The sequence below is a fragment of the Vombatus ursinus genome, unplaced genomic scaffold (genome assembly GCF_900497805.2).
Source record: "Vombatus ursinus unplaced genomic scaffold, bare-nosed wombat genome assembly UNPS02014791.1, whole genome shotgun sequence".
NCBI classification, from domain to species: Eukaryota; Metazoa; Chordata; class Mammalia; order Diprotodontia; family Vombatidae; genus Vombatus; species Vombatus ursinus.
In genome coordinates, this window is record NW_020954569.1 from 48,269,479 (window position 1) to 48,293,414 (window position 23,936).

At 40.3% G+C, this 23,936-nt stretch overlaps 2 protein-coding genes across 3 annotated transcripts in view; one reads left to right on the forward strand and one right to left on the reverse strand.

Annotated features, from left to right (window-relative positions):
* SDHA (succinate dehydrogenase complex flavoprotein subunit A) overlaps positions 1 to 737 on the reverse strand; it is a 40,933-nt gene extending 40,196 nt beyond the window's left edge. For both annotated transcript variants that reach the window (XM_027868876.1, XM_027868875.1), the window contains exon 1: positions 636 to 737. In XM_027868876.1, coding sequence (XP_027724677.1) covers positions 636 to 698 — 63 coding nt within the window. In that variant the 5' untranslated portion in view covers positions 699 to 737. The remainder of the gene's footprint in view (positions 1 to 635) is intronic.
* On the forward strand, positions 697 to 16,889 carry CCDC127 (coiled-coil domain containing 127). The gene is given in 6 exon segments (XM_027868877.1): positions 697 to 741; positions 744 to 836; positions 838 to 942; positions 945 to 1,054; positions 9,541 to 9,671; positions 13,408 to 16,889. Coding segments are annotated over 6 exon segments (1,146 nt in total). The 3' UTR covers positions 14,070 to 16,889.
* The last annotated feature ends 7,047 nt before the right edge of the window (positions 16,890 to 23,936 follow it).

Below are 23,936 nucleotides of genomic sequence, written 5' to 3' on the forward strand. Positions count from 1 at the left end.
CCACGGGGGCGGGGTGCACGGCCACCAGGAGCTGCTGCCCTCCAACAGGTCCACGCTGGGTCGGGGTCTAAGAGGGATGTCCGAGGGGCAGCGGAGAGAGCACTGGCCCTGGATTCAGGAGCACCTGCGTTCAAATCCAGCCTCAGACACATAACTTACAAGCTGTGTAACCCTGGACAAGTCACTGAACCCCATTGCCTAGCCCAAAAAAAAGGAGGGATGTCAGTGGCCTCAGGGCAGCCAGCGGGGTGCCCCGTGTCGGCTCCGCCAGCGTCCAGGCCCCCGCTCCCAGGCAGCGCCCTCCCCGATTCCCGCAGTCCCGACCCCAGGGCCAGGCCCTACCTCCCGCGGTGACCTTCATTAGGACTTTGGCCTCGGTGTCCCGTCTCGGGCCGCCGCCCGCAGCACCACAGGGCCTTGCTCCCGAATCTCCCGGGGCGCCCCCCCACCCGGGCCCCCCCCCCCCCCCCGCTCCCCCGCCAGCCCTCGGGCTTCCCCTCGGGATGCTCCCCATCAGGGCCTGGAGGCGATGCCGGCTCCACCCGGTCGCTCTGGGGCCGCTGGGCCAGTAAGCCTCCTGCCGCGCTGCACCCCACCCGTCGCCTTCCGTCCCCGGGGCCGCACCGCGCACTCACCGCTCGCGTCAGAGCCAGCCGCCGGCCCAGCAACAGCCGCGAAGCCACGCCGACCCCCGACATGTCCGCTCGCAGTTGCAGGTGACTGCCCCAGTGGAAACCTCCCCCCACCGCCGCTCGCCAGTGCGTCTGCGCGACGAGGCCCCGCCCCCGGGGAGGGAGGGGCAGCCCCGAGGGAGCGCCCACCCGAGGCCGGTGACCCTGACTTAGAGGGCAAAGCAGCGGGCGGCGGAAGATAAGGAACGGACGGGACCCAGATTCTCGCGGCTTGTTCTCGCGAGAGCCGTTCGCGTGCCTCTTCTCAGCCGCCGCCAAGACCCCGCCGGGGACGGTTTCGCTCGTGAGCTTCCTCAGCGGTGCGGGCGGCCCCGGCGGCGGTGGCGAGCGAGGGGCCGCGCTCCGGGATCCTCGCTGCCCGGGTGAGTCCCCCCGCAGCCCGGGCAGCGCCACTCTCCCCCTCCCCCTGCCCAGGCTGCCCCGACCTCCCAAGCTGCGGGGCGGGCCTAGGCTCTGCCCTGCGGGGGGTCGGGAAGCCGAGGGAGGGAGGCTTCCGGGCCCGATGACCCGCCCACGTGCTGCCGCTCCGGACGCGGATTTGAGGGATTAAAAAGACAGGGTTTGGGGCGCCCCCACCCCCGTGAAGCCCGCGAGAAAGAAGAGGGGACTGAGCCCCGTTTTGTCTTTGGGCGGAGGATTTTTACGGCTCCTGTCACTCACGTGGCCTCACACCATATCCCGTGTTAGTGCAGTTCAGTTCAACAGTCATTTAAACTCACTAAGTCCCTACTTTGTGCCTAACACTGAGCCAGCCCGGAGTGGGGCAGAAGCCCCGGGCTGGGCACGGGTGGGGAGATGGTGGGGGCGGGGAGAGACCACCGTACCTGATCTTCTGGGCCATGGGCGAGTGCTAACTGGGCCACGTGAGTGAGTCAGTTTTCTAGGTAATGAAAGTTACTCTATTAATTGCAGAACAGCTCAGTAAGCCCCGAGGGAATCGCTGTGTATTACAGAGCAGTAATCAATGGTTATAGTTATGAGCCTGACTCATTGGAGGAGAGCTTATATTATTTTTTACCTGGCCTGCAGGTGTGTAATAAATTTTAGAAAGATTCTCTTCCTGGAGGGGTCTATTCTAAAGTTATCAAGAATATTGCTACTCCATTGTACACAGTAACAGCCACGTTGTGAGATGACTAATATTGATAAACTTAACCCTTCCCAGCAATACAAGGAGCTAAGACATCTCCAAAGGTCTCGTGAGGGAAAATGCTATCCACATCCAAAGAAAGAACTATGGAGTTTGAATGTAGATCGAAGCATACTATTTGCTATTTTTTTTCCCTTCATCTGTTGAGTTTTGTTTCCTCTTTCTGGTGGTTCGTCCTATTGGTTCTAATTCTTACAATATCACTGATGTGAAAATGTTTAGTAGTAATGTATATGTATAGCCTATATCAGATTGTGTGCTGTCTTGGGGAGGGACATGGGAAGGGAAGGGGAGAAAAATTTAAAATTCAAAAGCATATGGAAGTGATTGTTGATAAATCAAAATAAATTAATAAAAAAAAAGTATTGCTACTCACAGCACCATATTGGTTTTAATAAATGATGTAGTATATGCTGACTGCCAGATGAGTGGTACAGACAGTAAAAGAAGGTGGATAGGTCACTTCTGTCTGTGAGGTGTAGAAAAGCAGTAAACTTAAAAACATTCAGGCTTAGAAGGGCTGTTAATAAAGACACCCAGATAGTGTTTGGGGAAGACAACTGGAGAGAGGTCCAGGGTGTTGAGACTTTAGCATGTGTTGGAGTAATGGGAGATTCTTCAGAAATTGTAGCATAGATTTAGAGCAGGAATGGGCCATAGAGTTTGTACAGTTTCAGCCAGACTAAGTGATTTGTCCAAGGTCACACATAAGTGGCAGAATCAGGATTTGAACCTGGACTTTCTGATGCCAGATCTCTTGCTTTTTCATTGAAACATGTATCATCCTATACTGTGATCAGTAGTTCTTTTAAAAGGACAGGAGAATAATTCTTTTAAAAGGACAGACTTTTATGGAAAATACAAGCATTTATCATTCACTAAGTCAGGCACTGTGCTGAGTGCTGAGAATGCAAAGAAAGGCAAAAACATAGCCTATTCTTTGGTTTGTGGAGAGTGAATTAAAATCTAGAAGACTATCTCATTAGTGTAGGAAAGAGGTAATGAGGGTTATATGAGTGGAGAGAAGGGGATGGATTTTAGAGTAGTTGGAGATTCAGAATGAACAAGATTTAGCAGCTGATTGAATATTGGATCTGAATGGTATTAAGAGTTGAAGATGCCTCCAGGTTTGCAAACCTGGCTAATGGCAGGATGATAGTACCCTCAACAGTAATAGGAAAAGTGGGAAGAGGTTTGGGTTTCAGGGAGAAGAGAATGAGTTCTCTTTTGAACATTTGAGTTTTAGGTATTTGTGGGGCATTGTGATGGAGTAGATGAGATTTGAGCCGAGTCTTGAAGGAATCAAAGGAAACTGAGAGGCAGGGATGAGGAGGAAAAACATTTCAGGCATGAGGGACAGCCAGTGAAAAGGCACGGAAACAGGAAATGGAATGCAGTATGTGCAGAACTGTAAATAGCCAGTGTAGTTGGGTCATGGAGTATGTAAAGGGAGTAAAGTGGAAGAACATTGGAAAGGTTGGAAAGGGCCGGGTTGTGAAAAGTTTTAAATGCCAAAGAGAGGACTTTACATTTGATCCTGGAAATTAGAGGAAAGCACTAGAATTTATTCAGTAAGGGAGTAACATCATCAGACTTATATTTTGAGAATATTCTCTTAGCAAATGGAAACAGGATAAATTGGAAAGGAGAGAGACTTGAGGCAAGAAGACCCATTAGAAAGCTATTGCAGTATCACAGGAAAGTTGACGAGGGCCTGTACACTTAGGGTGGCAGTTGTGGGAGCAGAGTGTGTGTGTGTGTGTGTGTGTGTGTGTGTGCGTGTGTGTGTGTGTGTGAGAGAGAGAGAGGTTTGTGAAAGTAAAAATGACAGGATTTGGTAATGGATTGGAGATTTGGGATGACCCTGAAGTTGCAGGCTCAAGTGACTGGGAGAATGAAGGTATCCTTCATTGTAAAAGAGAAGTTCTGAAGAAGGGAGGATTTGGTGGGAGGAGAGATTATGAATTCTGTTTTGGACTTCTCCCTGGGTTTTCATGATACTGCTTTATGCTGCCTCTCTAATCATATCTCCTCCAGTGCCTTTCACAGGGTCATTATCCATAGTCCTTTCTTCCCCACCATCCTCCAATTCCTGAGTGTAACCCAGGATTCTGGCCATCTCCATGTCTGTCTCTGTACTCTTGGTTATCTCACAGCTCCACAGATTGAACTATCTTCTATGTAGATGACTCCTAAATCTACATTTCCAACTCTCAGCTCTTTCCTGAGCTCCACTTCTGCATTTCTAGTAGCCATTACTACTTTTAGCAGCTCATAGGTGTCTCAACCTTAAAATGTCCAAAACAATTCATTATCTTTCCCCCTAAATATGCCCTTTCTCCCATCTTCCTTATTTCTGTCCAGGGCACTACATTCTTTTTGTCACTTAATTTGGTAACTCTGGAGTTTTTACTTTTATTTACCATAATTTCCCCACCTGCCCCCTCATGTTACCAAAATTTGTTGATTCTTTATCCTCAAAGTCTGTGCATCCATCTTCTCTCCACTCACACTAGACTCCCTGAATTAGCTCAATTGAAAAGACTCCATTAATTTAAAATGTGCTATTTCTGTGAGTTTGCAAGACTTTTCTTATAATCAAAAAGGACCAATTGATCAAGTTCTCCCACTCATTTTCATTCCTGTATTTGGTGGCAAATACATCTTCAAATGAGTGATTATGTATTACAAATATGAGTAAGGGAAAAGGAAGAACCTTACACAGAAGATTTATGTACCCAAATGAGAATTATTGAAGGGTATTCTTTATAGCTGATGGAGGTTACAGGATGTACTGTCAATCATAAAGTCTTTGTGCAGTGCAATTTGAGGGACACATTCAGGGCAACTCACTTAAGATGACTTCCCAACTTTTTCCTTTTACACAGAAAAAGTTACTTTTGGTGTATGGTAAGGATATTCCTTTGAATTTGAGGAATCTGTTATTAGTTGGGAAGCTAGTTGTTAGCTGTTACCTGGACTCCCAGATCTATCTATGTTTAGGGATCTTAGAGCATTGTCTTTAGTTGAAAGGTGGAAGGAAGATGAAAGGGAAAGGGAGAGAGAGCCTTGACTCATCCTGTCCCTATCTGCCTTTGAATTTATACTCAGAGATATGAGACTGCACTTTATGGTCTTAGCTGGACTCTGAAACACTTGTACAAGTAATCATGAACTCATGCAAAAAACAAAGTTGCTGATTTGTTTGTGGCCTGAATATCTGATTTAACTTAACTTACCTGAGCCATAAAGTTTCCAGACCATAAAACATAGTATAGATACAGTGAATAAATTAACATTCACTCAGGGCCTTTTATTCATTACTTTCTATACTAGAAGGAAATGGCAAACCACTCCAGTATCTTTGCCAAGAAAATGCCAGGGGCAGCTAGGTGGTGCAGTGGATAGAGTACTGGCCCTGGATTCAGGAGCACCTGAGTTCAAATTTGGCCTCAGACACATAACACTCATTAGCTGTGTGACCCTGGGCAAGTCACTTAACCCCATTGCCTAGGCAAAAAAAAACAAAACAAACCAAGAAAACACCAGATGGGGTCACAAAGAGTCAGAAACAACAGCAACAGAGCCTTTTGTTCAATACTTTATATACTAGAACATTTTTTCATCTATGAGTTGTGTCATCAATTGCCATGGGCAGTTAGAAGGTGAGGTGGATAGAGTGCCAGGCCAGGAAGACTCTTCCTGAATTCAAATCTGTCCTTAAGACACTTAATTAGCTGTGTGATCGTGGGCAAATCACAACCCTGTTTGCCTCAGTTTCCTCATCTGTAAAATGATCTAGAGAAGGAAATGCAAACCACTGCAGTATCATTCATTGCCAAGAAAACCTCAAATAGGGTGGTGGAGAGGCTGGACACCACCTAACAACCACAACAAACATGTTTTCTGCCCCTCAGGCACTCTGTCCCATCCAAACTAGCCTAATTTGTGTTTTCCTCACATGACATTCTGTCTCCAGTCTTTGTGTGTACCTTTGCATTGGCTTTCCTCATGCTCTGAATACTCTTCTTCATCTCTACTAGAGAAACCCCTAGCTCCCTTTAAGACAACTCAAGTGCCCCCTTCTTCAAGGATGCCTTTCTTGATTTCCCCAGTTATTTTTGTGCCACTACTTCCATAGTAGACATGCTGTGAAAAACTAACTTCCTTAATCCTATCCCACCCACCCATTTATTCTATTCTTTCTTTTGACTCTGTCCCTCCTCAGAAGGATTTGCTTCTGATTACTCCCTTTCCCAGTCTGCCCTCTTCTCTATCATTCCCCTACTCTCTCCTCCCCTTCCCCCCCATTTTCCTGTAGGGTAAGACAGATTTCCACACCCAATTGAGTGTGTATGTTATTCCTCCTTAAGTCAAATCCTATGAGAACAAGATTCACTCATTCCCTCTCACCTTCCTCTGTTTCCCCTCCACTGTGAGAGCCTTTTCTTTTCTGTTGTTTTTTTTTTTTTTGTGGAATAATTTACCCCGTTCTACCTCTCCCTTTCTTCTTTTCCTAGTATATTCCTCTCACCCCTTAATTTTATTCTACAGATATGACCCCTTCATTTTCAACTCACCCTGTGCCCTCTATCTATCTATATCTGTATATATGTACATATAATTTTTTCCCCTCCAACAACCCTAATACTGACAAAGGTTTCATGAGTTACAAATATCATCTTTCCATGCAGGAATGTAAACAGTTCAACCTTAATAAGTCTCTTATGATTTTTTCTTTCCCGTTTACTTCTTCATGTTCCACTTGAGTCTTGTATTTGAAAATCAAATTTTCTATTCAACTCTGGTCTTTTCATCAGGAATGCTTGAAAGTCCTCTATTTCACTGAATGACCATTTTTTCCCCTAAAGGATTATACTCAGTTTGGCTGGGTAAGTGATTCTTGGTAGTAATCCTATCTCCTTTGCTCTCCAGAATATTATATTCCATGCCCTGCGGTCCCTTAATGTAGAAGCTGCTAAATCTTGTGTTATCCTGATTGTATTTCCACAATACTTGAATTGTTTCTTTCTGGCTGCTTGTAATATTTTTTCCTTGACCTGGGAACTCTGGAATTTGGTTACAATATTCCTAGGAGTTTTCCTTTGGGGATCTCTTTCAGGCGGTGATCGGTGGATTCTTTCAATTTCTATTTTGCCCTGTGGTTCTAAAATATCAGGGCAATTTTCCTTGATGATTTCTTGAAAGATGATGTCTAGGCTCTTTTTTTGATCGTGGCTTTCAGATAGTCCAATAATTTTTAAATTCTCTCTCCTGGATCTGTTTTCCAGGTCAGTTATTTTTCCAATGAGATATTTCACATCATTTTCTAATTTTTCATTCTTTTGGATTTGTTTTACAGTGGCTTTATTTCTCATAAAGTCACTAGCTTCCAATTGCTCTATTCTAGTTGTTAAGGAAGTATTTTCTTCAGTGATCTTTTGGACTTCCTTTTCCATTTGGCCAATTTTGGTTTTTAGGGCATTCTTCTCCTCATTGGCTTTTTGGACCTCTTTTGCCATTTGGGTTAGGCTATTTTTTAAGGTGTTATTTTCTTCAGTATTTTTTTGGGTCTCCTTTAGCAAGCTGTTGACTTGTTTTTCAGGATTTTCTTGCATCACTCTCAGTTTTTCCTCTACTTCTTTTACTTGCTTCTCAAAATCCCTTTTGAGCTCTTCCAAGGCCTGGGACTGATTCATATTCTTGTTGGAGGCTTTGGATGTAGGAGCTTTGGCTTTGTTGTCTTCTTCTGGTTGTATGTTTTGATCTCCTTTGTCACCAAAGTAAGATAATATAGTCTGACTCTTTTTGTGCTGCTTACTCATGATCCTGGCCAATTACTTGAGTTTTAAACTCTCTGTTAAGGTAAAAGTCTGCTTCCAATGTGAAGAGTGTACTGTCCCAAGCTTCGGGGGTTTGTACAGCTGTTTTCAGAGGTACTTCTAGGGACCTGTAAATTTTCAGTTCTTCCAAGGTGGTATGATAAGGGGTGAGGTGTTTCCTCTCCACAGCCACAAGCTCCACCGCACCAGCTTTCCTCCTAGCCCCAGGACCGCCCCTCAAAACTGTGACCCAGATCCAAGCACCGGTAAAGCAAGAGATTCCTGCCTCAGGACTGGCAAAGAGATTCCTGTAATGCCCCTCTGATGAGCCACTCCATTTCCCCTCAGTCTGAGGGCCTGAAGCTCAGGAGGCAGCTGCTGCCCCGAGGGCACGCTTGGGACTTGTGGCTGAGACCTAGCTCCTCTCTCACCGCAGTCACAGACTTTTCCCACTGACCTTCTAAGTTGTCTTGGGCATTCCTAGGTTGAGAAGTCTGGAAACCGCCACAGCTGCCCACGATTTAGTACTCTGAGGCCTGCTTCAGGGTCGCTGTGGCCTGCGATACCATGCCAAACTGTGCTCTTCTCCCAGCCCAGCGCGATATACCTTTCTGATCAACCATCCAGGCTGACTTTGGCTGGAAATTTGTTTCACTCTGTCTTTTTGTGGGTTCTGCTGCTTCAGAATTTGCTTAGAGCCATTTTTTTAGGTATTTGAAGGGCTTTGGGAGAGAGCTTAAGACCGTCACTGCTTTCCCTCCGCCATCTTGACTTTGCCGAGACTTTCACTTTTGTATGTGTATCTCCTTGACAAAGTAAATACTTAATAAATGTTTGATTGTTTGAGACCCTAAGAGAAGCAGGGAGGACAGTACTACTTTGCCCAGTACTCGGAGTTTGTAGTGAGAGAAAACTATCACCTAGAGAGCAATGTGGATATTCAGGTTAGAGCTAAGAATAGATTATAAGAATATTTACTAGGAAATTGAATCTAGCAACTGGCACACCATGCTTTCCAATTGATATAAGACTTTCTTTGAAATGAAGAAATAGGAAAAATATGGAAAAAGGGAGGGCACAAGTTCTAGAAGAAAAGGACGAGGCAATAATACCAGGTAAAAGCCCTTTTGCATTTTACACCTACTTCCAGGGAATCCTACAGTATCTTTCTGCTTTAGACATGTAAGTCAAGAGAATCAGGAGAACCCTCCAGGTTCTTCCAGTCTGGTGAAAACCAGCCTTATCCAAACTCCTTGTTTGGGGACAAGTAAGAGGAAGGGCTAGCCCAAAGAGACAGATCAGGCCAGCTGGAGTCCCTGAAGAAAAGATCAGATCCCTTCTCTAGGAACAGGGCCTTCCCCTGCTCTACACGACATCTAGCTTCCTAGTGTCCTCAGAGGGCATCAGGGCAGGGAGATGCATTCTCTTTTATCGTTCTTCTAGTTTGAGAATATTGTGACTGGTTTTCAGAAGTGGAATTGGGAGTGGTTATTCCAGAGAAGAGAAGACATGGGGGGCCTTGATAACTGTCTTTAAGCATTTGAAGGGCTGTCCTGTGGAAGAGGAATTAGACTTGTGATTTGTCCCCACAAGGTAGAACTGGGAACAATGGATGGGAATTGCATAAACAAATTTAGATTTGGTAAAAGGAAAAAATACTCAACCATTAGAAAAGTATTTATTCAGAACAGATGCCTCAAGAGGAAAAGAATTCCCCATTGGAAGTATTCAAGCAAAGTCTGGATGATCACTTGTCAGTGATATTGTAGACAGACTTTTTGTTCATATAGAAATTGGACTAGATAATCAATGAGGTCCCTTCTGACTATGAAATTCTGTGATTCTCTCTTATAACAGTAATGTTATTTTTTTAAAGGTTTATCTCCATGAATAACTTAAATGACCCTCCACATTGGAATATCCGGCCTAATTCCAGGGCAGAGGGTGGTGATGGAAGCAGATGGAATTATGCTCTACTGGTTCCCATGCTGGGATTGGCAGCATTTCGTAAGTTTTTTTTTTTTTATAGTTTTTGGATTTTCTGGGCTGAAAGTTTTGTGCACTGTTTCAGTGAGAATTATTTTGTTTTTCAACTCCTCTTTGGTCCTAAAGTAAAAGTGAGTGAAGTCGATGGGGAAGGCAAATACATGGACCATGAACCCTTGAAAATTTAGTGTTTAATATTTGAAAATCTGATCTTTGAAGACTTAACTAAAGGGTAGCTGTTTCATGAAACAGTTCCTTTCTTCAAGGAGCTTACATTCTATTGGGAGGAAAAGCACATACACAGAAAAGTCGATACAAAATATATACAAAGCACAATTCTCAAGGGGAGGACACTAGCAACTAGGGAATCAGAATAGGACGTCTTGAGAAGATAGCACCTGAGTTGAACTTTGAAGGAATTGAAAGATTCTGTGAAGCAAAGGTGAAGAAGAAGTGTAATCCAGGAGTGGTGCTAGCCTTTTGTGAAGGCTCAGAGACTAAAGATAGGCTGTGATATATGGTAAGCCAGGTTGGCTGGAACAGTAATTTGCAATAAACCTAGAAAGTTAGGCTGAACTGTGACTTCAGAGGACAGATGGTGAAGCATACCTCTTGGCAGAGGTAGCAGACTTGATTCAGAATGAGGTTCATTTGTAGGCGTTTGATTTACTTTGCTTGATTGTACTTAATTATTACAAGAAGAATTCTGTGGTACAGATGAGAAATTGCAGTGTGGTGTTCAAAAAAAAATCAGCGAAACATTTTAAGATATAAAATTAAATTTAAAAAAATTAAAAATAAAAAGGACTTTATATTGAAGGACATCATTAAGGACTTTAAGCAAAATGTATGACTGGAACTTCTTCAGCAGTAGTCCTCAAGAGATCATGAGGGCCTGAACAAGAGTGGCTGTATACCAAAAGGGGACAGTAGTAAACATGACATCACTTGGCAACTGATTGAGTATGAGGGATGAGGGAGGAAGAAGAATTGAGAGTTCACAGTTTGGAAGAACTTGAAAGAAGATGGTTCTCTCATTTGGGATTAGGAAAAGTAGGAAGGGTTAGCTGAAAGTTCCTCTGAATTCATAAGAATACTTTGTCCCATTCTTAGGATACTTATTATATTTTGCCTTGTTTTATCACTGGATGATTCAATTCAATAAACATTAAGTTTTAATAATAATATTAATATTACTTATAATAATATTCTTACTATTTACATAGCAATGTGTCATTCTGATACTGTAAAGCAGGCAAGACTGCTAAGTAGACAATGTGAAATCAAGGGGGCAGAGAAAAAGATATAGAACTGGAGATGGGCTTCTAATTTTCAAATACTTATTAATCACAAAGCTTCAACTACTCTGACACTCACTGTCTTCCTTTGGGGCATGCTTGTTGAATTGATTTATTCATTCATTCATTAATTCAGCAAACATTTATTAAGTAACTGTTTTCTGTAGAGCACTATTTTAGGAGATGCCTTCCAGAAATTTATAAAACAGGTATAAGATACAAATATAGGTGACCGTAATACACAAAATTACATGATTGCATGTGCTGTGGGAAGATCACAGAAGAAGATTTTTTATTGATTAGGGAGAACTTGATGGTGGAAGTGGCATTTTATTTGGATTTAAAGGATGTGTAGAAATTCAGTAAGTGAAGAGGGAATGGAGGATATTCCAGGCGTAGGCAACCATGTGAGCAAATGTGGGATTGTACAGTGCTTTTTTGGGAATTAGTAATCCATTTGACTGAAGCAAAGAGCTTATGAGTATAAAATAAGACTGGAAAATTTGTGAAGGGCATTGCATGTTAAAAAAGAATTTTAAACATTATTTGGTGAGCATTATGGAACCATTGAACATTTTTGAGCATTTTATCAATATGACCAGAACTATTGCTGAGGAAAATTATTATGGTAGTGGTTTGAGAAAATGGTTTGAGAAAGGACAGAAGAGTCAGTTGTCATATTCCTCGTGGGTGTTAATAAGCATAAGTTAATAAGCAAGTAAGGGTATGGTAGTGGAAATAGAAAGGAAGGAACAGCTGTAAGAGGTATTGTGTAAATAGGGTTGACAGGATTTGGTTAATATTAGGTATGATAGGTGAGGAAGAAGGGAGAAGAGCCGAAGATAACTGGTGACACTGCCAGAAATGGTGAAGTCAGAGGAGTAGTTTTCTGTAAAAAGAGAACAAGTTCAGTTTTGGGCGTGTTGAGTTTGAGGACCTTGTTTGGACACTTGGTTGAGATGTCCTGGATGAATAAATAATTATTAAAGACAGTGAGTGCCACTTGTGGATGCTGTGGTTGATCTCACAGCACTGAAAATGTGAACCGTTATTCCTTTTGAGTCTCCCATGGGTAGGTAGGACAGGGAAAGAGCTTGTGTTTGAGCAGAAGAAAAATGAACTGCATTTTTACCTAATAGGTAAAACTCCCATGCATGTTTACCTAATAGGTAAGACTCTTATGTTCTCTGTGGGTGCATTTATAGAACCTCCATTTCTGTTATTCCTCAGGGTGTGAAGTCCTTGTCTTCCCAGTTTAGAAAAAACTAGAATCATGAAATTATTGTGACTAATGATGTCCTAAGTTGTACAGTCATAGGGTCCCTAGGATTTAGAGCTCGAAGGACATTAGATGTCGTTTAGTCCAGCTCCTTCGTCTTATAGATGAAGAAAAGAAGGCCCAGAGAGGTGAAGTGGCATGTCCAAGACTACTTGGGCAGTAAGGTAATTAATAAGTAGCAGAGTCAACGTTTGAACTCAGGTTCTTTCATTTCAAACCAGTGTTCTTTGCTGTTATTCTTCTTAGGATAATTTGTCTTTCTCCTGGGATAACTAAGTAAAGCTAGCAGTTGATAGAATTATCCCCTCTTTCCATAATATTTGTAAAAGGGAGAAATGAAGGAAAATTTGTGCCTTGCAGCCAATAATGTTTGGTGGTAGAGTTTGTGGCTCTGGAGTCACAGGGCTTAAATCCAAATTCTTCTGATATTTAATTATCGGTGTGATGTTGGACAAGTCACTTAACTTCTTTCGGTCTCAGTGGTTTCATCTGTAAAATGAGAAGGTTGGACTGGATGGTCTCTGAGGTCCAGATGGTTTCTAAAGTCCCCTTAAACTCTAGATATGTATTATCATTTGATCCTATGAGATATTCTCCTCCCAGAGCACAGTCATCCAGAATTTTCCTCTAGCTTCAGTGGTCACAGCTGGGTTGATTAGGAGAGGATGAATTTGAATTTAGGTAGTAATCAGCTGACCATGAACAGAAATCGGTAATAACCTAGCCATATTGTCTTTTAATATCTTGTCTGTTTTATGTTGGAGCCAATGTAACCAAGTGGTAGTAGGATTCGAAGCAAAAGTAAACAGTGGCAAACAGCTAAATTCCATTTATATTTCTTCCCCCAATACAAAAACAAATTACACCCAAAACCAAACAAACTTTTTAGGTAGACTAATAGGAAATTTGCTTATCTGCATTGTCATGCTCCTCAGTGAAGGGCAGAGAGCCTCTGTTTGCATTGCATATAAAATTCTGTTATGTTACATACATTCTGTATGGTAACAATTTAATGCAAATGCCTTCCTTATACTAACACCTAAAATCTTCATCATTTGTTGAAATAACATCCTGTTAGGTTCCGCTTTTTGATGAATGTTAATTTTCTTTAAGGAAAAAAATTCAGAGCTTCAGCACTAACTTTTCTTTTGTCATTTTTGCTTTTTTTTTTAAATCTTAGGTTGGATTTGGTCTAGGGAGTCTCAAAAAGAAATAGAAAAAGAAAGAAAAGCCTACCAACAAAAAGCAATTGCTTTCCAACAGGATCTTGAAGCTAAATACCGTGATATTATCTCAGAAAATCGTCGTGCAGTAGCTCATTTGTCTGTGGAGCTTGAAAAGGAGCATAATAGAACAACTAGCTATCGTGAAGCCCTCATCTCTCAGGGTCGAAAATTAGTAGAAGAAAGGAAACTTCTGGAACAGGAACGTGCGCAGGTAATGCAAGAAAAGCAGCAGCTACAACCTTTGAAAAGTGTGTACCAACACTGCTTGGAAAAGGAAGAAAATTGGCAAAAAAGAGCTGTCCTTTTGCTGAAAGAATTTGAAGAAGCACTTATAGAACGACAGAATATCTACTGTAGTCTGGTTCTCCCTCGGACCAAGCGCCTAGAAATCGAGAAAAGCTTGTTAGTTCGAGCATCCATCGATCCAGTTGCTGCTGATCTAGAGATGGTATCTGGTTTAACAGATATATTTAAGCATGACACACATTGTGGAGATATGTGGAATTCCAACAAACGTCAGAATGGGAGGCTTATGTGGCTTTATCTCAAATATTGGGAATTAACTGTTGAATTGAACAAATTTAAGAGGGTGGAGAAATCCATATTAGAAAAATAAGAAAAACATGGAATAGGAAGGCTTCTCTTATTGACTATGAATGGAGTAAGACCAGATTGACATTCTGGGGTTCTGGTTTTCCCAATATCTTTTCTTTTTTCACTGCTGCTGTTACCAATATACTGCCATAAAAGCAGAATGTCTTCCTAGCTGTGGATTAGCTGGCATGCTTCTGAAGGTTGCCAACTTGTAAAAGTAGTTGCAGTTTACATTTCTTTCCCTGAGGAGGCAACAGGTTAACTCCCTACTGTACTTGGCTTGCAGCTGTTAAAAAAGATACCGACTCTGAAGCTTTTCCTGTGCCACTGGTATTTTAAATAACAGAACACCATTATTTTTTCCTACCACCAAATTAGCTTTGGGAAAGAATTATAGTCTATTTTTGTTGTTCCCTTAAAGTTATGGTTTCCTTTGAACCATTTAATCTCATAGCATATTTTTTTCCCAAAATGAAATCTAAAAATTGTCGGATTATATGCAGAATGGTACTGTAGTTGACAGTGCAAAATAATGCTATTTATCATATTAACACAGCTATATCATGTTACTTAAACTTTCTAGTGTTTCCTGCATTCAAATTTATGCAATATTAAATGAGATTTGGATTGTTTGTATTCACTATGCAGATTTTAGTTGTGTCATTAGTGTTATATGAAAATTGATACTAGCATGAACTATCAAAAAATAGTCCTTTAAGAATATGAATCATATTTTATATGTAGAGCACTTTATGCTTTATGAAATATTTATGTAACTTCCGTACAACACCACCATTAGGACAGATGTTCTCATTTTATATTTGAGGAAACAAACTTGAAAGGTTATTGAATCTGAAATAGCATGGCTAGTAAATGGCAGAGCCAGAGCCCTGGTCAGTACTCTTTCACTCAAGCGCATTTCCTATCCAGATAGGGGTAAATAAGAGAAACTGTAACAAATACGAACTTTATCACTTAAATTCATATTTAGGGTAATGCTTCCCTGAAGAACAACAAGAGGGCTATTAGTGTTCTACAACTGTGACCTGGTCATAGAATGACTTTGTTTGACTTGGTATTCTCTTTCTTGGTGTTCAGTATCAAAATCAAATTGAACGATTATTATCAGCTTCCTCTGATCGCATCAGTTTTATTTTGTTTTGAGAAAGGGCATGCATTACCAAGGTTAGCACAAGGGGAGGAAAATAAGATTATGAAAGTTTTTCACAATGCACATTTCTAGAATGGTATATAGAACTTTGGGTAAGCATTGCATTTAAGTTGGCTTTAGGAAAAAATAGCTTTCCAAATGGCTTAGTGCTTTTTGTTTCGCTGGGTGCTCAGAGTCTCACTTGTTTACAGAGTTGGATCACTTTACCATCACTTAGCATAAGGCTAAGTATGAAAATGATATTTTTGGGTGGATATGGCCCAAGAAGTTCACTGTAATCTTTGTATTCCCCAAAGTTTTGTATCTGAGATTCTCTAGTCAATAATTCCATTGGTTAGCTATTTAACCTTAAACAAGTCAATTAGAATTCCAGACTCTTTAGTTGGAAGGTACCCTAGAAGCCATCTAGTTCATTTTGTCTTATCAATTCATCCTCACTCTTCATGTCTTCAATAAATGAAGAAAATTAGTCAGCTTTTAGTTTTTTACTCTGTTAGATGATCCAGGGTGACTTTTTAATCCTATGCTATCTTCCTTCAGTTATTCTCTTCTAACATCTAGCTGGTGTATGCTCATGGACTGCAACCTAATTTAGATACGAGCCCAAATAAAACAAAATTAAGAATAAAATTAATTAGGAATTAATATGATTGTGTGCTGCTTCTACAAAAAAAAAAATTGTAGTAGTGTCTTCCAGAGTCAGGTAGAAATAACTTGGATTTTCCTTGCCCCTGTTTCCCTAATATGATTAATTGAGAATTGACATTATTTTACTGATCTTCTGCAAAGAACATCTGTAATGAATGAGATATCTATATAATCCAATAAAAATAAGAGTATATGATATGAACATTTTAATTAGTAAAGAAGAAAATAATAGTGGACCAAAAATACTTTTGTAGTCTTTTTTCCAAAACTAAATGGCAGTGTAAGGACTATACATTAAAACTTTGGTGAATTTGATCCTGAGAGTTGTGACAACGATCAGTGAAGTAAAATATAGAGAAATTCAGCAGAATATAGAGAGAGCCTTCTTGTAGCTCAGGGGGAAGATTGGAACCAGGGATAGCTCAAGACTTTTGAGATGGAAGTGCTGCTGGCATGCTACAGACAGGATAGTAAATTATCAAAATGAGAAACATGGAAGATATCCTTTAATAGAAATGGGAGAGAGGGAACTAAATATCATAGCATGTGACATTTGATTATTTTTAAGTGAAGAGGTTTTGGGGTAAATTATATATGTATAGGGTGATGGTGTGTTTCTTTGTGGTTCAGACTGTTTTCTAACTATCCCATTGTAAAAGTGCCCATTTCAGGGTGTTTTTGTGATGTAAAAGAGGTGAGCACCAGGACTAATCTCTTGCTATTTGCAAAAATAAAATTAAAAGTAGACAATGATTCTGCAGAGTTATACGGCTGTTTTTCCCCCTAAATAACATTTTTGCCTGTGAATTACTATTTTTTCCTCAAATTCCTTGTCAGTTAGGAATGGTAAATACAGTTTTCTCATTAAAATGCCATGGAAGTGGAAAAACTGCAAACATTATACCCTCTGATGTCACATACTGTAGGGGAAAATACTCACAAGAACATTTGTTATAGTCCTAAAGCACTTGTATTTTTCTTCTTAAAGAAGTGTGGCTAATTAAAATGTATCAGTTATCTTTATTCTTTGTCAATTTTCTTTCTGTGTGCTTTTTTATTTGATTGCTTAGTAGTTCTAAGATAATCTAATATAATCAATTGAAAAGCACAGTGAAGAGAAAAGTGTTTTTCCAGCTCTATGTAAATATTTTGATTGACATTGCTTTGGAATTTACATCTAGATAAATGTCTCCTGAATCTGCCTTCTCCTTGATACTGCTACTACCATTACTGTAATTCAGTTTCCCATTATTTCTTGCCTGGATTATTATAGTAATTTCCTAACTGACTCCCTGCCTCTCAGTTAAAAATATACATCCTATACCTATACTTACCCTCAGCTGCTCACAGGGTTAAATCTAACTTGGATCTAACCATCTCACAAAACAGTGCCAACTCCATGACCTTGAACTCTGAAATTCTTCTCACTGATCATAATCTCCTTTTCATTCACCTTTCTCCCTGCCTCTTAAATATATTGTTCAGCTTCACCTTTATTCTGATCCTTCCGTCCTTCCCTGTTCTCCCCAATCTAGCCCTGGACTCACTTTCTTCCATTTCTCTTGGCCCTCTAGGAAACCAGTTTAGCTATGCATTGCCCACCCTTAAATACCTTGTCTACTTATCCAGCTGTTTAACAATAAAAGCCCTTCAAAAGCTGTTTGACTGCCCTGGGTGGATTGGGAAGAAGAAACGGGCTGGTTAGCTCAGTGGATAGACTACTGGACCTGGAGTCAGGAAGACCTGAGTTACTTCCTGCTAGCAAAGTGACCCTGGACAAGTCTTTTAACCTCTGTCTGCCTCAGTTCCTTTATCTGTAAAATGGGAATAATAAAATCTCTGGATTGTTGTGAGAATAAAATGAGGCAATATTTATAAAGCTGTTTATAAACCTTAAAGCACTATATGAATAACTATTACTTTGACTAGAGTCCTTAAAATATATATTATATGTATATGTGTACATACACACATATGTATTATGTATATCTGCAATTAAGCATTTATTTTCTCTCCCCACCTCCAATTAAAAAAAAACAAAACACAAACCTTGACAGAAATATGCATAGTCAAGGAGAACATTTTATAATAGTTATATAAAAATGCCATACTCTTCATCTTGAGTCCATCACCTCCCTGAAGCAATATGGTTAGCATTCTTCATTTGCTGATCTGCTAGAATTATGGTTGGTCATTACATTGACCAAAATTCTTCAAAATTTCAAAATTGTCTTTATAATATTCTTGTTATATAATATTGTTGTTATAAGTCACCAAGTTATTGTTATAAGTTAAGTTACTGTTGTTATAAGTTACTCAACAATATTATTTTTATGTTGTATAAGTTATTCTGCTTCTGCTCACTTCATGATGCATCAGTTTCAATAAGTTTTCCCAGGTTTCTCTGAAACCATCCTTTTCATAACTTCTTACAGCAAAATAATATTCCATTAATTCATATGTCATAATTTATTCAGCCATTCCCTAATTGGCAGACACCTCCTCAGTTTCCCGTTCTTGGTCTGTACATTAAGTTGCTATAAATATTTTTGTACGTATGTGTTCTTTTCCTCTTTGGTCTTGGAGGGAGAGGTAGTAGAGGTATTGCTGTGTCAGAGGATAGGCATGGTTTAGTAACTTTTTGGGCAGTTCCAATATTGCTTTCCAGCATGGCTGGACCAATTCACAGCTTCATCATCAGTGCACTAATGTACTTATTTTCCTCCAACCCTTTCAACATTTGTCATTTTATTTTTTGACAGTTTTGCCAATCTGAGGGGTATGAGGTGGAAACTCAGTTATTTTAATTTGCATTTTTCTTAATGTTTTGGAGGATTTTTTTCATATTGCTATTGGTAGTATGGATTTCTGCCTTTGTAAACTGCCTTTTCATATGTTTTGACAATTTATCAATGGGGAAATGCCTCTTATTTTTATAAATTTAAAGTTTCTTATATACGTATATATCTTGGAAATGAGACTTTTATAAGAGAAACTTGCGGCAAAGATGTATTCCTAGTTGACTTTTCCTTTTAAGCTACATTCAAACTATCCCTTTTTAAAAAATTTGTTTTTTTTCAATGAACAAATCTCTATCTTCTCACCCTTCCACTTCTTTCCCTGTGTCTCACACTTTACTAGGAGTTCCCAAACTTATATGGCCTACCCGCCCCTTTTTAAAATAAATTACTCAACACCCCCCAGGAAATCTACTTTATTTAACGTTTTTTTTAATTTGTGATGTTTCAAAAAAAAAAAACCAAACCATTTTTTAAAATGATACATCTTAAATTTAATAATTTATTGCAAATTTGTGAATTTTCCTGCATTGAAATTTTGATGATGCAATATTGCATCATGTAACTGTATAGTATTTTGTTGTAAACAAGTAATTACACACACATATTCCTGCTGATGCATGCTGGACTTCCTGACAATGCCTGACACACTGGCCTGTTAACATTTGCTTGTTAAGATCTATCTGTTGGTGGACTTGACCACTCATGGGTTATACCTTGTATTTTGTGTGTTTATTTGGAAAATAATGTAATCACTACAACTTTTAACTCTGTTACACAACAGATGAAACATGTATGAACAGTTTTTCAAAATTTTCTTCTCTTCCCTTTCCTTATGCTTCCATCACCCCCTTATTTTTATTCAGTGCCCCCCAATTGCAGCTGAGGCTACTATCCCTACCCCCATCGTTCCAGTGTTCCACCAGGGAACCTATGAATTATCCCCTGTGTTCATCACCTCTGTCTGGAGGTGGGTAGCATATTTAATCATAAGCCCTTTGGGACTGGGATTGGTCATTGTGTGGATCTTTTTTCCCACTCTCTTTTTTATAAAGAAGAGGGAGGTGAGAAAGGTATGGCTTAGCTCCAGTGCTTTAGGTTTGATGCTATCTGCTGCTCCATGCCTCTAATCCCCTCAACTAAAACTCAGTCTTTCTTTCCTATCTTTTCTTTCTATCTTTTCTGACTCTTTCGAGATCCTCCAGAGCTTATTTTGCTTAGGACTAACCTTTCCTTTAATCTACTCTTCCTCTTGTTCCCTACTTTCTCTTCTCTTTCTAGACTTTTCATGCTGAGTGAAATGTATTGCTGTACCCATATGTGAAGAAAGGCTAGATATTGTAGATGGGATTAGAGCAGCTGGGTGGCACAGTGGATAGAGTGCCAGACCTGGAATCAGGAGCACTCAACTTCCTGAGTTCATAGCCTCAGACGTGTGCTAGCTGTGTGACTCTGGGCAAGTCACTTAACCCTGTTTGCCTCCGTTTCTTCATCCGTAAAGAAGGAAATGGCAAACCATTCCAGTATCTCTGCCAAGAAAACCCCAAATGAGGTCACAAAGAGTTGGACACAACTAAAAATGACTCAATGGGATTAATGCTTTGGACCTCTTAGCTCGCTTGTAATCTGTGATAGTTCTATGATTATAAGTGATTTCTCCCTCTTAAAAATTGTTCAAAAAGCATGTTCAACCCTTCCTTTGTACTTAAAATATTCTGCTTTGTTTTGTAGGATTTTTTCCTGTATATTTAACCCCTCTCCCTAATTAGAATGTAAATTTCTTAAACACAGGGGCCATGTCTTATTTTAGTTTTGAATTCTGAGCCTAGCACAATGTTTCATTATAATATGTTGAACAGTTTGGAGGACAAGCAGCTCAGATTTCTTACTCTTTGTGATTTTATATTTTTTGTTTGTATCTTGCCTGTTTTCCTCTTTGGGAAATATCAGAATCATATACTTGTTGTTTAAGGACTGAAGGATAGAGGGGAATAGGGAAGGAGAAGCACAAGAAGCACATTAGAAATAATAGTGGATAGGGAAATAGGGATGTAGGGTAAAGGGTTGAAGGAATGAATTCTATCCCTGGGATCCTTAGAGAAAAAAAGGAAAGAAACTGGCCAAAGAGCAGGCCCAGACTGAAATGTTCCCATGGTTTTGAAATGTCAGAAGTCCCAGACCTCCCAGTTCCCCATCCTAAGCTGGCTTCTAATGACCATCTTCTCACTGCCCTACCCTGTTGAATCTCTTGCCCCAGGCCACAAGAACCACCAGCATCATTGCCTTAGAGCAGGAGGAATTCCCTTCTCTCCAAGCCAGGCTTCATCAAGAATGTGTTCTTGGCATCCCAAGTTGGAACTCGGAACTATTTTTCTTTTAGAAATAGTCCTAGTGCTGCACTTAGAAAAGTTTAGAATGTCAGAGCTGCAAGGGATCTTAAGATTGTCCAATCCAGCTGCCTCTCTTTACAGATGAGGAAGTAGAAATGTTAAGTGAACTGCCTGAACAGCTTAGTAAGTGGTAGAACCAGAACCAACACTTGGCTATTTGGACTGTCCGGAAGGAATTTAAAAAAAAAAAAGTTTTATTTGATAATTAATACTCCCTTGCCTTTGCTGAGAGGCAGTAAATTTATTTCATTTTCAGTTCCTCCCTGTACTCTTAAGTACACTATGTATGTAACCTTTTCTCCTCATTTATTTTCTTTTTTTGTTTTGTTTTTGGTGAGGCACTTGGGATTAAGTGACTTGCCCAGAGTCAGACAGCTAGTGAGTATTATGTGTCTGAGGCTGCATTTGAACTCGGGTCCTCCTGATTCTAGCCAGTGCCCTATTCACTGTGCCACCTAGCTGCCCCTCCATTTATTGTCTAAGGAAATCTTTCAGGCACAAGTTTGTTGTCGAAGTACTTCTTTAAAATCTTTGTTTCCAATGTAAGAAAAAATATACTGTTGCAGGATAAGCTTTTTTTTACTTTCATGGGCATTTGAAAATTTCAGGGTAATTCCAATTAGATGTTTGTTTGTTTGTTTGTTTGTTTTAAACTCCCCCTCTGATCAGCTACTCTATCCCCCCTCCATCTGTTGGGCTGAGAGCTCCAGAAGCAGCTGCTGTGCCAGGGCTGCCCTGGGACTGGGGCCCAATGGAGCTCCTCTCTCACAGAAGTCCAACAGACCTTTCCTACTGACCTTCTAAGTTGTCTTTGGTGTTTGTGGGTTGAGAAGTCTGGCAGCTGCCACAGCTGTCCATGATTCAATCCTCTGACACCTGCTCCAGGTTTGCTGAGGCCTGGTCTTTGTGCACCTCACACTGCACCATGCTCCTTTCCCAGCCAGGCTCAGTAGACCTTTCCAATCAACCATCTGGGTTGTCTTGGGCTGGAAATTTGTTTCACTCTGTCTTTCTATGGGTTCAGCTGCCCTAGAATTTGTTTAGAGCAATTTTTTACAGGTATTTGGAAGGATTTTTGACTTGTATTCTTATAAGCTTGACTCAGTTCCCTATATATTTCAGAAATGAGGCTTTTATGAGAGAAACGTAAAAAAATTTTTTTAACAGTTATGATTATTGTATATTTCCTTTCATCCTGTTTTTCCTCCTGTTTGCCCTACTCTCTCTCCTTTCACCATGTCCATCCTCAAAAGTGTTTTGCTTTGAACTACTGCCTCCCCCAACCCTCCCCTATGACAACATCCTACCCCCCTTCTTTTCTTTACTTCCCCTCCCACTTTCATGTGGGGTAAGAGAGATTTCTATATCCAGCTGAATGTGTATGTTATTCCCTCTGAGTCAGTTTTGATGAGTGTAAGGTTCAAGTTCAGCTCCCCAATCTTCCCCTCCACTGTAAAAGCTCTTTCACGCCTCTTTCATGTCAAATAATTTATCCCATTCTGCGTCTCCCTTCTTCCTCCTCCCAGTGCATTCCTCTTTCTCACCTCTTAATTTTATTTTTTTTAGATATCATGCCAACATATTCAACTCACACCCATGCCCTCTGTCTATGTGTACTTCTTATACCCTACCAATGAGAATGTTCTTAGGCGTTACAGATATCATCTTCCTGTCTAGGAATGTAAACAGTTTAGCCTTACTGAATCCCTTATGATTTCTCTTTCCTATTTACCTTTTAATGCTTCTCTTGTGTCTTGTATTTGGAAGTTATGTTTTCTATTCAACTCTGGTCTTTTCATGAGGAATGCTTGAAAGTCTTCTATTTCATTGAATTTTCATTTTTAACCCTGAAGGATCAGTTTTGTTGGGTAGGTGATTCTTGGTTGTAATTCTAGCTCCTTTTCAGAATATCATATTTCCTTGCTCTGGACATCATGATTCTTTTAGTGAAGCCTAGGATAACATTAGCTTTCCTGGCTGTCAGTTTCACGTTGTCGAATCATATTCAGTTTTGTAACACATTAAAACCTTCCATAATGCCATCCACTTGCAGAGAGAGAACTGATAAACTTTGAGTGCCAATTGAAGTGTATTTTCTCTTCACTTTATTTTTCTTCCCTTTTTTTTTTTGCAGCATGACAAATATGGAATTATGCTTTTTGGGTTTTTTTTCCTGTTTTTGTTTTTTGTGAGGCAATTGGGGTTAAGTGATTTCCAGGGCCGGTGCTCTATCCACTGCGCCACCTAGCTGTCCTATGGAACTATGTTTTGCATGACTTCATAAATTGTGTATCAAATTACTTGCCTTCTCAATAGGTGGGGGAGGTTCTGGAGGGAAGGAGAGAACTTGTAAATGAAAACAAAACAAAACAAAAAAGAATAAAACAAAAAAGAGAACCAAACCAAAAAGAAAAAAAAAGCGACCCTCCATTGTTTCAGCATTGTGTTGCCTCTGGCATGAATTTCATCTACATAGGGTCTGGTACAACTTCTGTTCCCAACTTTATTTTCTTAAGTGACATTTTGACTTCATCACATCACATCGAGGTCTGTAGTTCCAGAGCCCTAACATGCTGTCTCTACTTTCATCAGTAATGACAATAGTAATAGGACCATAGATTTAGAGCTGGAGGGGTCTTTAGAGGTCATCTTCTCCAGTTCCTTTATTTTTCAGATGAGAAAACTGAGAACCCAACACTTGAAGTGACTTGTCTAAGGTCACATTAGGTAGCAAGTAGGAGAGCTGGGATTTAAACACGGGTAAATCTTTTTCTAAATCCAGTGCTCTTTCCACAGTACTGCCCGGGGTCTCCACACTTTAGAAATATCAGAACTTTTGTTCTTTTTTTTTTTTTAAAGTCTGCTATCGTCCAGTTTCATCT